Source organism: Cervus canadensis, chromosome 5 (genome assembly GCF_019320065.1).
Source record: "Cervus canadensis isolate Bull #8, Minnesota chromosome 5, ASM1932006v1, whole genome shotgun sequence".
In the NCBI taxonomy this organism is placed as follows: Eukaryota; Metazoa; Chordata; class Mammalia; order Artiodactyla; family Cervidae; genus Cervus; species Cervus canadensis.
The window spans coordinates 3,155,435-3,170,190 of NC_057390.1; the positions used below are offsets into that span (position 1 = coordinate 3,155,435).

Genomic DNA, 14,756 nt, shown 5'->3' on the forward strand with positions numbered 1-14,756 from the left:
CAAAGAAATATGATCTGACCAGGAATTCTAAAGATGACAAGACAACTAGACTTAGGATAAATATAGAGAAAGGGCCTGCTCTCTTGGACATGAGAAACTCTTTTTATTTTTCCCCAACGGCTCCGATGATAGGCATAAAATTAAGTGGAAGAGAAATAAGGTTCCCTCTTCTCAAGAGTTAGTTCCACCTTTCCACTTCTTGAGCTTCTGAAGTCAGTATCTTACTGTAGGGAATAAAGATGAAAATCAAGAAGAATAAGAAAATAACAACTTACAGCACAGATTTTGGCTATCTCCATTCACGCTAAATCTAGAGTACCTAAACGTAAATTCTGATAGGTGTACATCATTTTATTGTTTAATTCCATATCCTGACAGTGGAAAACACAGACTGGCTTTTAACTTGTTCTTTGACTACATACACATTGAGTTTATCTTTTGAAGAATTTTCAGGGAGACTATTCTGTTTGCGTAAGATTCACGTGTTGAAACAAGTCCCTAGGAGAGCCAGTCCAGAAACATCAAATTGGTGACCTTTAACTTGTTTCCTTTGGTCTACACTGTCTTTCAAAACTGACTTCATTTATCATTTGTAAATATCGGGAGATTTTCATATGCAAGTCCCTATTTCTGACTCTTCCTGGAAAATCATGACTGTGCATGAGCTTACAAGCCCATGTGGCCACCACTGGCTACAGTGGAGTGAGGGCTGGTCCCTCTGGACGGGCCACGCGCTCTGCCAGCCCCTCTCAGTCCACTTGGTTTGCACTGTCCACACGGCCCCGTAAGACTCTATCTGTAACGCTGCTATTTATTTGCTCTGTTGTGTATTGTGACAGGAACATTAAAAATGTAAAAACCCTGGCCTTTAACAAGGATGAAGCCTGATGCTTAGAAACAACAAAACATTGCTTGAATTAGCAAATTAAGTTAACAAGATAAAAATAAAATTTGTAGTGTAGTTGTAAACTACTTTTAAACTGTTTTCATGTCACTTCACTGTTTTACCTTTTAACCCAACATGTCTCCACACTTTGGCAATGCCTGAAAGCTGGATGATTCCATCTGTACCTAAGTGTGTCTCCATACACAGACTAACGTATATGAGCCACACCGTAGCTTCATATGACACAAATCCCTGGGGAAGCCAACAGTATACCTAGACCTTCACCTTGGTTCCTGTCACTAACTGCATGACGACGACCGGCAAAGCCAACTGGGGTTCAGCTCTTCATCGGCAGAAAGAGGGTACGAGGCTAGCTGCATACACACACACGTCTCTCCTAGCACTGGGATTCAACTGTTGAGACCATCAGTCCATTTACAAAAGTAAACAAAGAACAACTCAGCAAAATAAGCAAATTAAAACTTTATCATCAAAATATGCTGACTTATCCATTCCTTGTTTACAAGATAGTTTTCAATTTTAAAAATGTCAAAGATTATATGCCTTGTTTTTACACTAGAAGTTGCTACTTAATGACAACATGTGATGAAACAGGATTTTAGAAAGAAGCAATGCAAAAATTGAAATAACTGATGAAAATTTATACACTAAAAATTAATTACTTAGTTATATCTCTTCAAAGGAGTCAGGGAAAACCCTGGGAAGATGAAATTAGACTTCGTTAATTTACTTTCCTCTGATATTTGCTATTTAGGTAATTATTTTGGAAGTCAATATATTAAAGCTTAATGCATTCTCTCAAATTCAAAATTTATTAAGATCAATTTTTTGTCAAAGTTTTTTTTATAGAAACAAGTTTGCATAGTATTTATAAAAATGATTCTAAGTAAAATTTTAGAGGATGTATGTGTAGATAGAATCCTAGACAGGCCCCCAAATTTCCTGCCCTCACTTTGTGACTGTGAATGAGGAGATATCATACCTGTGATTTGCATTATTTGATAAAAAGGATTCTGCAGATACAATGAGATTATTAGTCAGCTCACTCTAAGTTAATAAAATAAGGAGACTACCAGGTGATCTTGACCCAATGACATAATGAAAGCAGAGTTTTCTCCACTGGTGGTGGAAGAGGAAGGCAAAGATTTCTGAAGCATGAGCAAGATGTGACACACAAGTGCTGGTTTGAAGATGGGGACGAGGAGAGTGGGTGCCTCAGGGAACTGGGAAAGGTCTCTGGCCAACAGCCAGTAATGAAACCTCAGTCCTACAAGCACAAGGAACCGACTTCTGCTGACAACGTAAATGAATCCAGAAGTGGATTTCCCGAGTCTCAAGTCAAGGACTCAGCCCAGCTGACATCTTAATTAAAACCTCACTAAACCTGGAGCAAAGAACCCACCGAAAGGTGACTTACAGAACCACAAGCTAACAAGAGGGTGTTTCTGGTGTCTTATTACTCAGAAAAAGAGAACCAACACAGCGCTGAGGATTTACCTATTATTAGGAAGGAAAAGAAAACCAACTGAAGACATGAATGCTACATTTTTCAGAGTGCTTAAGTTTCAAAGTTGATTTGTTAGGTTGTTTCATGTTAAGAAAAACAATGTGTGCTGAAGAGGAGAAGTGGTAGTTTTCAGGAAATGGGGCAAACTGAAGTCCAGAATAAATATGAAACATTCAAATCAGATTTTAGTTACAATAAGATAAAATTACATAAAAAAGATTTAGACATTTCACCTTCAATCTCAAGAAACATCAAATGTAGTGGAGAAACTTACCCTATTTTGAAAAAATGATGCATGAAAATGTGATGTTGTAGCAGATATTGATACTAAAGTAATAGTTTCTTCAGAACTAGGATTATGTAAGTAAACTTTTTCCATTTTTGGCATTCCAACTGGTCTGTAAAAACAAAGAGAAAATGGTCACAAATATTCAAAGACAATTTACAGTGCTAGAGTTAATTTCTGGTTGTTAAAAAATTAATCATCAAAATGATTTAGACAAATACATAACCCAAAGATACAGACTTACTTATTACACTGATTTATTTCTAAAGTTACACATAAAACGCATTCATTAGCTATGCAGCAAATAAAATTTCTGAGTGCCAAGTGTATGTCCCACACCGAGTCAGGTACTGGGAGGTAAGGCGGCCAGTCCCCACAGTCTAGGAGGAAGCAGGCAAGGAACCAAATGGTCAGAACCCTTTCTTCCTGCAACACTACCTGCCTCTCTAATTCTGAAATCTTCTCCTTCTCTCCCCAAATTCCACTGATAAATGCTCTTCAATTTAGAAGGTGAACTTTTGTGGCAAAGGTATGTGATATATCTGCCTTATGAGTTAGGAGCTATTATCTTCATTCTACAGGCAAGGACACCAAGGCACAGAAAGCATAACATGCCTAAAGCCACACTTGGAACCTCATCTGAATCCAAGTCATCTGGCTCTGGTCCCTGCTCTAACAACAGAAAGCACACACTCAAGATCCGACATCCACAGGTGTATTTTCATGTTCTCCTTAGGATCCAACGTATAGTTTGTCTAAAAGTGAAACCTCCTCAGCATGCGGGCCTTAAGTACTTCTGTTGCTAACCATGTTTGCACAGGCTGTCTCACTCGACGGCTTAAGAGAATTCTATAATATAATGCAATATAAATGTAAATGTAATATAAATTATTTTTTTCAGAGTGATCTCTACTTATTTGACACCTGTCTTACTTCCCCAACAAGATTATCAGTACTATAACAACAAAGGTTATGCTATACACGCACTGTGTATTCCTCATATAGCCCAGCACAGAACCAGGCATGTGGTGAAAGTGTGCGTGGCAGAGCCTGCCCACTCTGCCCCACTCTGTGACCTCAGGACTATGAAGGTCCCTGTCACCTGGCATCCGCCTAAACAAGTGACTCCCTATGTCTCCACCAGTTGGGTCAGGCTGGCTCCATGTTCACGACCTCCACCCTTAACATCTCTGCTCTGCGTTTTCCTGCCTACCCTCTATGTGAAACAAAACCCTCATGTTCTAAATCAGTTAAAACTTTTACAAGATCCTCTTACACAGTCATTTTGGCCTATGTTTTCTGAAATTTTATTTCATTTGTATAAACCTCAAATTATAAGTAGCTGACAGAGATACAATTGCTTTATATGTGGAATAGTGCATTCCTGAAGCTGGAAAAGTTAAACCAAGAATTAAAAATAAGCATAATGGAGTATACATAGAGAGATATGGCAAGATACCAGCAAAATGAGATAATCATATAGAAAACCAGAGAAAATATTAGCAATAAACATAGGTAACAGATTGGCTAGGGAGACAAAAATCTGTTCATGGCTGAGAAGATGAGATTGACAATTTAGCTCAGAATTCAGCATGAAAGAATACATATTTAGAACACTTTAAAAGGGCTATAAAAATCAAAAGAAAAACAGATATGTAGGGCATAACTAGAAGTGGCAATATTTGGAAAATAGAGTGTAGGAATATCTGAAGTATGGACAAAAAATGGGCAAAACCCAAAATTTAAAAAAAGAAATAATTCTCGATCATGAAATGTCAACAAGGAGAGATGAGGAAACCCTGTGCTTATGCACACAGTAAAATTTAAGAAGCTGTAAGAATTCTTCATACATGATGGATATAAGTTTCTTAGGAGATATTTGCAAATATTTTCTTCCATTCTGTGAGCTATCTTTTCATTTTCTTCATGGTATCATTTGCAGCAAAAAAGTTTTTAATTTTTATGTAATCTAATTTGTATGTTTTATTTTTTGGTCACTTTCACTTCTGGAGCCGTATCTAAGAAACCACTGCATAAAAACAACTGCAAAATGGAGATGTATTCCAATGTCTTCCTCTAAGGTTTTATAGTTTAGCTTTGTTACATTTACATTTACATTTAGTTCTAGACACACTTTTGTGTAGGGTATGAGGTAGAGATCCAACTTAACTCTTTTGCATGTGGATATCTAGCTATCTTAGCAGCATCACCATCTGTTGCAAAGATTTTTTCTTCATTTAATGATCTTGGCACCCTTGTCAAAATCAATTTACAATACATGTAAAGTTCTATTTCTGGAATATAAATTCTTCCCCACTTATCCACACTGCAGAGTTACAGGGTCTTGATTACTAAAGCTTTGTAGAAAGTTTCTGATATTGGGAACTGTCGGTTTTCCAATGCTGGTCTCCTTTTAAAACATTGAGACTGTTTGGCAATTCTGGATCCTTTTTATTTCCATGTGAATTTTAAGACCAGCTTGTCAATTTCTGCAAAAAAGTAAATTGTGATTTTGATGGGGACTGTGTTGAATCCATAGATCAGTTTAGGGAGTATTGCCATTCTCATTTCTGTTTTCTGATTTATGAGTATGGGACAGACTCTATATACTTAGTTCTTTAATTTCTTTTGATAATGATTTTTCATTTTTAGTTTACAGTATTACTTTTGTTAAGTTTGCATATAAGTATTAAATATTTTATTATTTTTGATGCTATTATAAATGAAATTGTCTTAATTTTAAGACTGTTCATTGTTAGTATATAGAAATAAAATATTTTTGTATCTGATGTTTAGTTGCTAAGTTGTGTCTGACTCTTGAGACCTCATGGACTGTAGCTTGCCAGGCTCATCTGTCCAAAGGATTTCACAGACAAGAACACTGGATTTCCAGGGGATCTTCCCAACCCAGAGAGTAAACCCACGTCTCCTGCATTGGCAGGAGGATTCTTTACCACTGAGCCACAATGTTCAAACTATCATACAATTGCATTCATTGCACATGCTAGCAAGGGTATGCTCAAAATCCTTTAAGCTAGGCTTCAACAGTATGTGAACTGAGAACTTTCAGATGTTTCAGCTTTCAGATGTTTTAGCTGGCTTTCGAAGAGGCAGAGAAACCAGAGATCAAATTACCAATATTCACTGAATCATGGAGAAAGCAAGGGCATTCCAGAAAAAAAAACATATAATTCTGCTTCACTGATTGCATTAAAGCCTTTGACTGTGTGGGTCACAACAAACTACGGAAAATTCTTAGAGATGGGAGTACCGAAACACCTTACCTGTCTCCTGATGAAACCTGTATGCAGTTCAAGAAGCAATAGTTAGAACCAGACATGGAACAACAGTCTGGTTCATAATCTGGTTCAAAACTGGCAAAGGAGTACGGCCAGGCTGTATGCTGTCACCCTGCTTATTTACCTTCTGTGCAGAGTACATCATACGAAATGCTGGGCTGGATGAATCAGAAGCTGGAATCAAGATTTCTGGGAGAAATATTAACAACCTCAGACATGCAGATGATACGACTCTAATGGCAGAAAATGAAGCAGAACTAAAGAGCTTCTTGATGAATGTGGAAGAGGAGAGTGGAAAAGTTGGTGTGAAACTCAACACTGAAAAAAAACAAAGATCATGGCATCCAGTCTTATCACTGGAAGGGGGAAAAAATGCAAGCAGTAACAGAGTCTCTTTGCTTGGGCTCCAAAATCACTGCAGATGGTGACTGCAGCCATGAAATCAAAGGACGCCTGCTTCTTGGAAGGAACGCTATGACAAACCTAGACCCTGTGTTAAAAAGTAGAGAGATCACTTTGCCAGCAAATGTTTGTATAGTCAAAGCTATGGTTTTTTCCAGTAGTCATCTAGGCATGTGAGAGTTGGACCATAAAGAAGGCAGAGAGTCAAAACATGGATACTTTAGAATTGTGGTGCTGGAGAAGACTCCAGAGAGTCCCCTGGACTGCAAGGAAATCAAACCAGTCAATTCTAAAGGAAATCAACACTGAATATTCACTTGGAAGGACTGTTGCTGAAGCTCCAACATTTTGGCCACCTGATGTGAAGAGCTGACTCACTAGATGCTGGGAAAGATGGAAGGCAAACGGAGAAGGGAGTGGTAGAGAATGAGATGGTTCAGTAGCATCACTGACTCAAAGGACATGAATTTGAGCAATCTCTGAGAGATAGTTGAGGACAGAGGAGCCTGGCATTCTACAGTCCATGGGGTTGCAAACAGTCAGACATGACTTGGCAACAGAACAATAACAACATATTGATATGATATCTATATCATATCATTGATATGATCTGATATCCTACAACCTCCCTGAATTCATTTATTCTATACTTTTAAAAAGTGGACTGCTTAGGATTTTGTATGTATAAGAAGATAACATCTAAAAATAGATAGTTTACTTCTTTCCAAATGCCATTATCAAAAGTGGGGTATCTAAGTCCCCAACTATTACTACTAAATTGTCTGTTTTCCCTTTAGTTCTGTCAGTTTTGCTTCCTGTATTTTGGATTTCTGTTGTGTGTTTAGTTTTGTCTTGCTCTTTTAATCTGACAATCTTGGTCTTTTAACTGGTGTGTTTAGCCTATTTATATTAAATGCAATGTTTTACGATTAAAGTCTATCACCTTGCTAGTTATTTTCTATTTGTCATATCTCTTCTTTGTTCATAATATTTTTAAAAAATAATTTTTATTTGTCTTTGGCTGTGCTGGGTCTTCACTGCTGTGCTGGCTTCTCACTGCGGTGGTTTTTTGCAGAGCATGGGCTCTAGGGCATGTGGGCTCACTAGTTGCGGCTCCCAGACTCTAGAGTACAGGGTCAATAGTTGCTCTGTAGCATGTGGGATCTTCCCACATCAAACCCAAGTTTCCTGCATTGGCAGGCAAATTCTTTTTACCACTGAGCCAAGGAAGCTCCCATAATTCTTTACATGCAGAATTTTCTAGTCCTGGCCCAATTAAATTAGAAATCAGATAAACAGACTGTCTACAAATAAACAGAGCAACATGTGTAAGCAACTCACGGATCAAAGATGAAGTCTGAATAAAAATTAAAAACCACTTGCAAATGAATCAAAATGAAGAAATTAACTATTAAAATTTTGTGGTATACAGTTCAAGTTGTGCTTAACATAAAATTCATATGTGTAAATATACATATTTAAAAAGAAGAAAGCCTGAAAATTAATGAGCTAAGCAACCATGTCATTAGAAAAAGAATAGCAAATTAAACAAAAGAAAGTTGAAGAAAAGAAATAATAGAAGTAAGAGTGGATATCAATGAAGTAAAACACATAAAATGGAGATGATATGATATATGAAGTCAAAAATTACCATTTTGGGGGTAGACTAATAAATTATTAACTACTTGGCAAAACTAATAAAGAAAAAAGAGAAAGCATAATATCAATATCAGCAGTGATGAAGAAGACATCACTACATCTAAAGTTGTACATTAAGTCACATTTCACTTAATTCTCATATACCGTATCACCTAAACTAACATCAAATGTAACATACCACCACTTTATTCATTTCTTCTGCAGGTTCATCTACAGTTGACTGGGACTGTTTTACACATTTTGCCTTTTCCAGGATGGGAGAACACCACCTTCTTTCCATATTAGGGCTTTGCTGGTGGCTCAGTGGTAAAGAATCTTCCCACACTACCCTAAAAAGTCAGGTTCATATGCATATGGTCCACAAATTACATAAATAAGAACTCTTCACTGTCTTCTGTCAACATTTAACACATTTTCTAAGAGTCTGATGACGATTTGTGCTGCTTTTCATTTTACACACCATTGAGAATTTCTTTATAATGCTGACATGAAGTTTTGTTACTGTTGATGTTAAATGCCTTCTGGTGTCTCTAAAGCTTAAACCTAGATACTCCCCACTCTCAGAGCTCAGCACCGCAGATGCTGCCAGCTCTTGCCCAAAGTGGGAAGGCTGCAGAGAAGATGCACGCCATTAGCAGTCCCTAGGAGGCTGTGCCCACAGATGGCCCTTGAGAGGTGGGTTCCCACAGAAGAGTTTCCTGCTTTGCAGGGAAGCAGAAACCTGGTCCAAAACTTCTCCATGGCTTACAGCCCAGCCACGATGAGGCCCTAAATCTTTCTGTAGTTTAAATCTGAGCCACGAGGGAAAGATCCAAAGGTGAACCAAGGTTTGTTCCTGAGGCAGGGATGGAGGGCACCCAGAGACAGGTCTGGAACAACGCATTATGCTGAGGAAGCAGGAGGCCGAGTGTCCTCAGGAGCCCCAGTGCATGGGCTTCCTCCTGCCTCAGGAACCAGACCTCTTAACCAACAGGCTCACTGATCTCAGGCAGGGGTCACAGAACCACAAAATAGAAGTAGGTACAGATGTAGCTGGGGCTTCAAACTTTGGCCTTGTTGCGACAAGGAGAAGCTTTACAAAGACAACATGGAAGGGAGAACTCTTCTTCCTCAAGCCTTATGCACACATGTAAGTGAAATGAAAACACAGGGAAATAAACATGTCCTCCTTACACCCTCTAAGCTCACCAATTACACTTTTTTCAACAAATGTGTGTGTGTGTGTGTGTGTGTGTGTTAGTCGCTCAGTCATGTCCAACTCTGTGATTCCATGGACTGTGCCCGCCAGGCTCCTCTATTCATGGGATTTTCCAGGCAAGAATACTGGTGTAAGCAGCCATTCCCTTCTCCAGGGGACCTCTCCAAACCAGGGATTGAACCCGGGTCTCCTGCACTGAAGGCAGATTCTTTACTGCCCGAGCCATCAGGGAAGCCCTTTCAACAAATATGCTCTTAAAATTCAAATATTTTATACACTACCTGGCAACCAGTGTTTCTCCTATGAATTTGTTCTTAATGTTTTCCTCCTGTGACATCAGTGCAATCAATCTCAGTTTAGATCAAACAGACATGGTGAAAGACAGACAGGTAATCTGGAGGATCCCTGAAGAAGACTGGACTGAAGATGGCCAGCTATAGGAGAGGACGTGGGTAAGGAAACAAGCCTAGAGGTGCCAGGAGCGTGGAAGTGGGGGTGGGTCAGAAAGCTTGCTTTGCAGTGCTGCTGAGGTTGGCCATGCTCTTTTTCTAGTGATCAAAGAGGGGAGGCCCCGGGCCACACCCTCCAGAAATGAACCCTTGCTCAGGGGAGAAGGGTCATCTCCTTATGTTGCTCAGAGACATCTGGAGTACATCAGCGGGCTGTCCCAGTCACACATCGCATGGGAGCAGGCTTTCTGCAGCTACAGGTCCACGTCATGGAAGCAGAGGGCGTACTCCTTGGATGGACCTGCCTACAGAGCTCATACAAACAGCTCTCCCTGTCTCTCCCTCACCTCAGTTTCCTCAATAAAGTAGGAGGCTAAGGAGAGAGGCCACACTAAGACCATGGAAAACTATGGTCAAGTACTAATACAAACTTACTTGTAAATAAATAGGCAGTGCATCAGCTTTGATGTTGCCTAACAAAGTACCACAAACTGAGAGGGTGAAAGTGACATCCATTTATCATCTGACAACTCTGTCAGGCACAGGTCGAGGCAGAGCATGACAGGTGGATCTGCTTGGGGTCTCGGGCATCAAAGTTCAAAGTTCATGCAGGTTGTTGGCAAAGTTTGGGTTGCTCTCAGTATCTTGCCATATGGCCGCTTCATTTTCAAAACCAACACAAGGAAAGTCACTTGCATCAAATACCTCTCAAGCTTCAAACCTCTGACATTTCTGTCTCTGACTGCTACAGCCAGATTTAGAGGGCTTGTGTGATGAGGTCAAGTACCCAGATTACCTCCCCAATCTTAAAGGTCAACTGATTTGGGACTTCAATTACACTTTCAAAATTCTTTACAGCAACATCTAGGTTAGTGTTTGCTTGAATATGATTGGGAGGAGGTGTATGTACTCCTTAGGGACCAGGAATCTGGAGGCCACCTTAGAATCCTCCTGTCATAGACATCACGTGTGACTGCCTGGCGAGACAGGTAAGACGTGAAAAAAAGACAAAAGATTTTCAAAGCTCTGCTAGTGCTGGTCCTGCTTGTTTCCATTATCAGCTGCTTCAAAGTAGGGCCAAGGGGGTTACTGTGAATTATTTAGAGATAAATCAAGCTGAATCATACAGAAGTTCTCTATGCTGACAGGGCAGAGCTTCTGACTAACTGCCCATATTTTACAAGAGTCTGAGACCTGAAAGAATTAGGAAGAAGCACTCATGAATTAGAGACGAGCTTGGAAAGTAAGCTGCAATTTTGTGGTTAATGGCAATTTTTCTACCCACAGAAAGATGACAATGCAATGCTGCAGAATAGCTGAAAAAATGGCTAAGCAGCTGCCCTCAGACAAACTTTATGAATGGCAGTGACAGAGGGGTCTATTAACATCACTTCTGGCAGGAAGTTGCGCCAAATCAATATGCAGTACTCTGTACCACTCAACTACCACAAAACCTGACCATCGTCTCAAGCACATCTGGTAAAGAATCTGCCTGCCAGTGGAGATGTAAGAGATGCAGATTTGATCCCTGGGTGAGGAAGATCCCCTGGAGGAGTAAATGGCAATCCATTCCAGTATTCTTGCTCAGAGAATCCCAGGGACAGAGCAGCCTGGTGGGCTACAGTCCATGAGATCACAAAGAGTTGGACACGACTGAGTGTCTGAGCACAGCGCCCTCAGGCTGAACTGGGGTGCTGGTAGAACAGCAGGAAATTGGAAAGCTAAAAAGCACCAAACAGCCCTTAGAAAAGACGGCCTACTTGATTTTCTGGGAATACCAGAAAGTGATTAGGGAGAAATGGCTGTCATAAACTGACTTTAACTTGACAATAAAGACCTCCATTTACAGCAAGTTTATTCAATTTCCACTTTTTTAGAAAGCCATTAAGTCTCTACTTTAGACTTCAGACTTGAAACCAAGATTTTCTGCACTTAATTACATAAACCAAAGAACTCAATGAAACAAGTCCTCACCCAAAGAATCTTTTAAAACTACAGTAAATGTTTGAAAAAAGGAGTTGTTATGGAAACAGAAAAATATTTAACAGCACTGGCATAAATAACTAGGGGGGTGAGTAAAGGGGAAGGGTGGTCATGTCCAAGATTTCTCCAGGCTAACTGTTACAGATAGAGAAGGAAAAGGGGAAAGAAAAGAAGGGGGGAGGGAGAAAAAGGTAAGGGAAAGGAGAAAAAAAGGTAGAATTAAAGAATACATTTAAACAAAATGGATGAAAACAAAGAAAGCCTACTTTTGACGAAAGTTAATTTGATCAAACATCAAAGACCTAGAGGACAGTAGGGATGAGCAGGGTAGTGAGAGGACTCAGGCCATGGAGGTTTAGACAGCAGCCACAGAACTAGAGTTGTGTCTCTGCTGAAGGACGGGAAACCACCTTGGAGACCCTGGTTGACAACCTGGAGTGGTAAATTTCATCCAAATCAAAAGTTCTTCCAGATATCGTAAAGGGTGTTTCAAAATGAACAGTGACTTCTGGTTTAGCAAAAATGACCACAAGCAGTAGAAACAGTTCACAGAAAACATAAGGCAAAAACTTTAGTGCATAAGTAAAAGTACAGTATAGTGAGCAATGATTTCTGATTACTTAACAATTTCTGGAAAAAAAATAAAATGTTCGGTTAAGGGTACTTCTCAAGTCTTAAAATTACTCAGACATATGAAGCTAATGAAACATTTACAGCATGGGCATTAATTAAATCTGCACATAGCTGGATCAAGAAGAAAAGGTATAGCAAATGTTTACTGAAGTCCAGCAAAAGCACTTAAGAACAAAACAGATTTAACTGTAGCAGAAGAAATCAGCAGACAATCTTGTTGGACTTGAAGATAATGTATGGCATGTATTAAGTATGAGATATGTGCTAAATATGTAAAGATAAATAGTGTGTATCATGAATTTGAGCAAACTCTGGGAGATGGTGGAGGACAGAGGAGCCTGGCAGGTTATAGTCCATGGGGTCACAAAGAGTCAGATACAACTTAGCAACTGACCAACAACAAATTCATCTTGATAGTCTGGTCTAGGAGGAGAACAGACATCAAAAGAAAGAATCAGAACAATAACCAACGCTTTGACAGAAGTTAGTAGAGGATGTCAAGTGTAATGAAGAATTCAACTCTAGTTTTGATGCCTGATTACAAACAGTCTTCAAGCCCTACAATGTCCCTTCACCTTATGCCCCACATCTGGGTAAGCCCACAGGAAAGCCTGTATACTTTCTCTCTTGGATCTATTGAGAAACGCAGACTATGTAAGTCCACCCAGCCTCACCCCCTAACCACAGGATTCAAGCCAGTCTCCTTTCTCTGCTCTCTCAAGCCATTTTTCAGACTTTGGGAGCCAACCCTACTCTCCAGAAAGTTTCACTGCATGCTCAGGCGCTAAGTTGTATTCAACTCTTCATGACCCCAAGGACGGTAGCCTCTGAGGCGCCTCTGTCCATGGAATTCTTTAGGCAGGATTACTAGAGTGGGTTGCCATTTCCTCCTGCAGGGGATCTTTCCAAACCAGGGATGGAACTCACGTCTTTTGCATTAGCAGGCGGATTCTTTACCACTGAGCCACCTGGTGAATTAGCCTTGACACTAAACCAGCTCTGGGGTGGGGATCCAAGCCAGCTCGGTGGAGGGAACACAACAGCACAGAGGCAGTGAGGGGGGCAGTTCCTACTTCTGCTAGGCAGGGTGGGGAAGGCATGCTCTAAAGAGGATGAAGGTCATCAGGGGTTCTCCAGGCCATGGAAGTTGTGATGACTTCAGCTGGAGCTGCTGCCCACAGCGGACTACTCTTTCTCTGAGTGAAACCCTGATAATTACAGAGACACCCCCTGGAAGATACATCCACTACCAACCACTGTCCTTGTCTGAGGGGCAGGGTGGGTTGGCTCCTTCACCTATGCCAGAGTGATGACTGTTCTACTCTGAGACTGTTCAAACTGAAGTAAATGAAGCTTTACTACTCCCTGGCAGAGGGAGGCTACAAGAGTGTGGGTCTGAAGGGCAGTCAGTTGATTTGTTCCCGTCATCGCAGGAAAAAGATGCGGGCAGAATCAGAAGCAGCTGCCAGCATGCGAGGGGAGGCAAGAGACAGGGAGAAGGGCCTGGGGTGCTGGGTAGCATGCATCCTGCTGTTCCCAGACCCCACTGCGACTCTGAACTTTCTGTAAATGTATGACGGTCCTTGGAATTCCTTTTCGTATATCCTCATCTTGGCCTTAACTCGTTGCAGTTAGATTTCTGTCACTTACCAAACAACTACAGCACCACAGTTGACCAAAATAGAGGAATTACGGCACTCTGTAATTACTGTTCATTTTCTTAGAATACCAATAATGGGCTTTCCTGGTGGCTCAGATGGTAAAGAATACGCCTGCAGTAGAGATCGTAGAGAATACGCCTGGGTTGGGAAGATCCCCCAGAGTAGGGCATGGCAACCCACTCCAGTATCTTGCCTGGAGAACCCTGATGGACAGGGGAGCCTGGTGAGCTCGGTGCTATGGTAATGGAGAATGCCCTTATATGTGGAGATGTTTGCCAAAACCTACGGGAATGAAACATTATGTCTGCTACAAGTGATTTTTAAAAATCAATAAAAATATGAACATAGGGAAATTTTAAATTACAGAATTAGTTTAAGAATATATTTACTATCTGTTCTACTTTTCTGTAGAACAATCCCAAAGAAAGGCAATGCCAAAGAATGCTCAAACTACCGAATAATTGCACTCATCTCACATGCTAGTAAAGTAATGCTCAAAATTCTACAAGCCAGGCTTCAGCAATATGTGAACTGTGAACTTCCAGATGTTCAAGCTGGTTTTAGAAAAGGCAGAGGAACCAGATATCAAATTGCCAACATCTGATGGATCATCGAAAAAGCAAAAGAGCTCCAGAAAAACATCTATTTCTGCTTTATTGACTATGCCAAAGCCTTCGACTGTGTGGATCACAACAAACTGTGGAAAATTCTGAAAGAGATGGGAATACCAGACCACCTGACCTGCCTCTTGAGAAACCTGTATGCAGGTCAG

At 40.4% G+C, this 14,756-nt stretch overlaps 1 protein-coding gene across 2 annotated transcripts in view; it reads right to left on the reverse strand.

The window, feature by feature from the left end:
- Window positions 1–14,756, reverse strand: part of TMEM131 (transmembrane protein 131) — a 169,210-nt gene that overhangs the window by 74,081 nt on the left and 80,373 nt on the right. For both annotated transcript variants that reach the window (XM_043467855.1, XM_043467853.1), the window contains exon 5: window positions 2,689–2,812. In XM_043467855.1, the coding sequence (XP_043323790.1) occupies window positions 2,689–2,812 (124 nt within the window). The remainder of the gene's footprint in view (window positions 1–2,688; window positions 2,813–14,756) is intronic.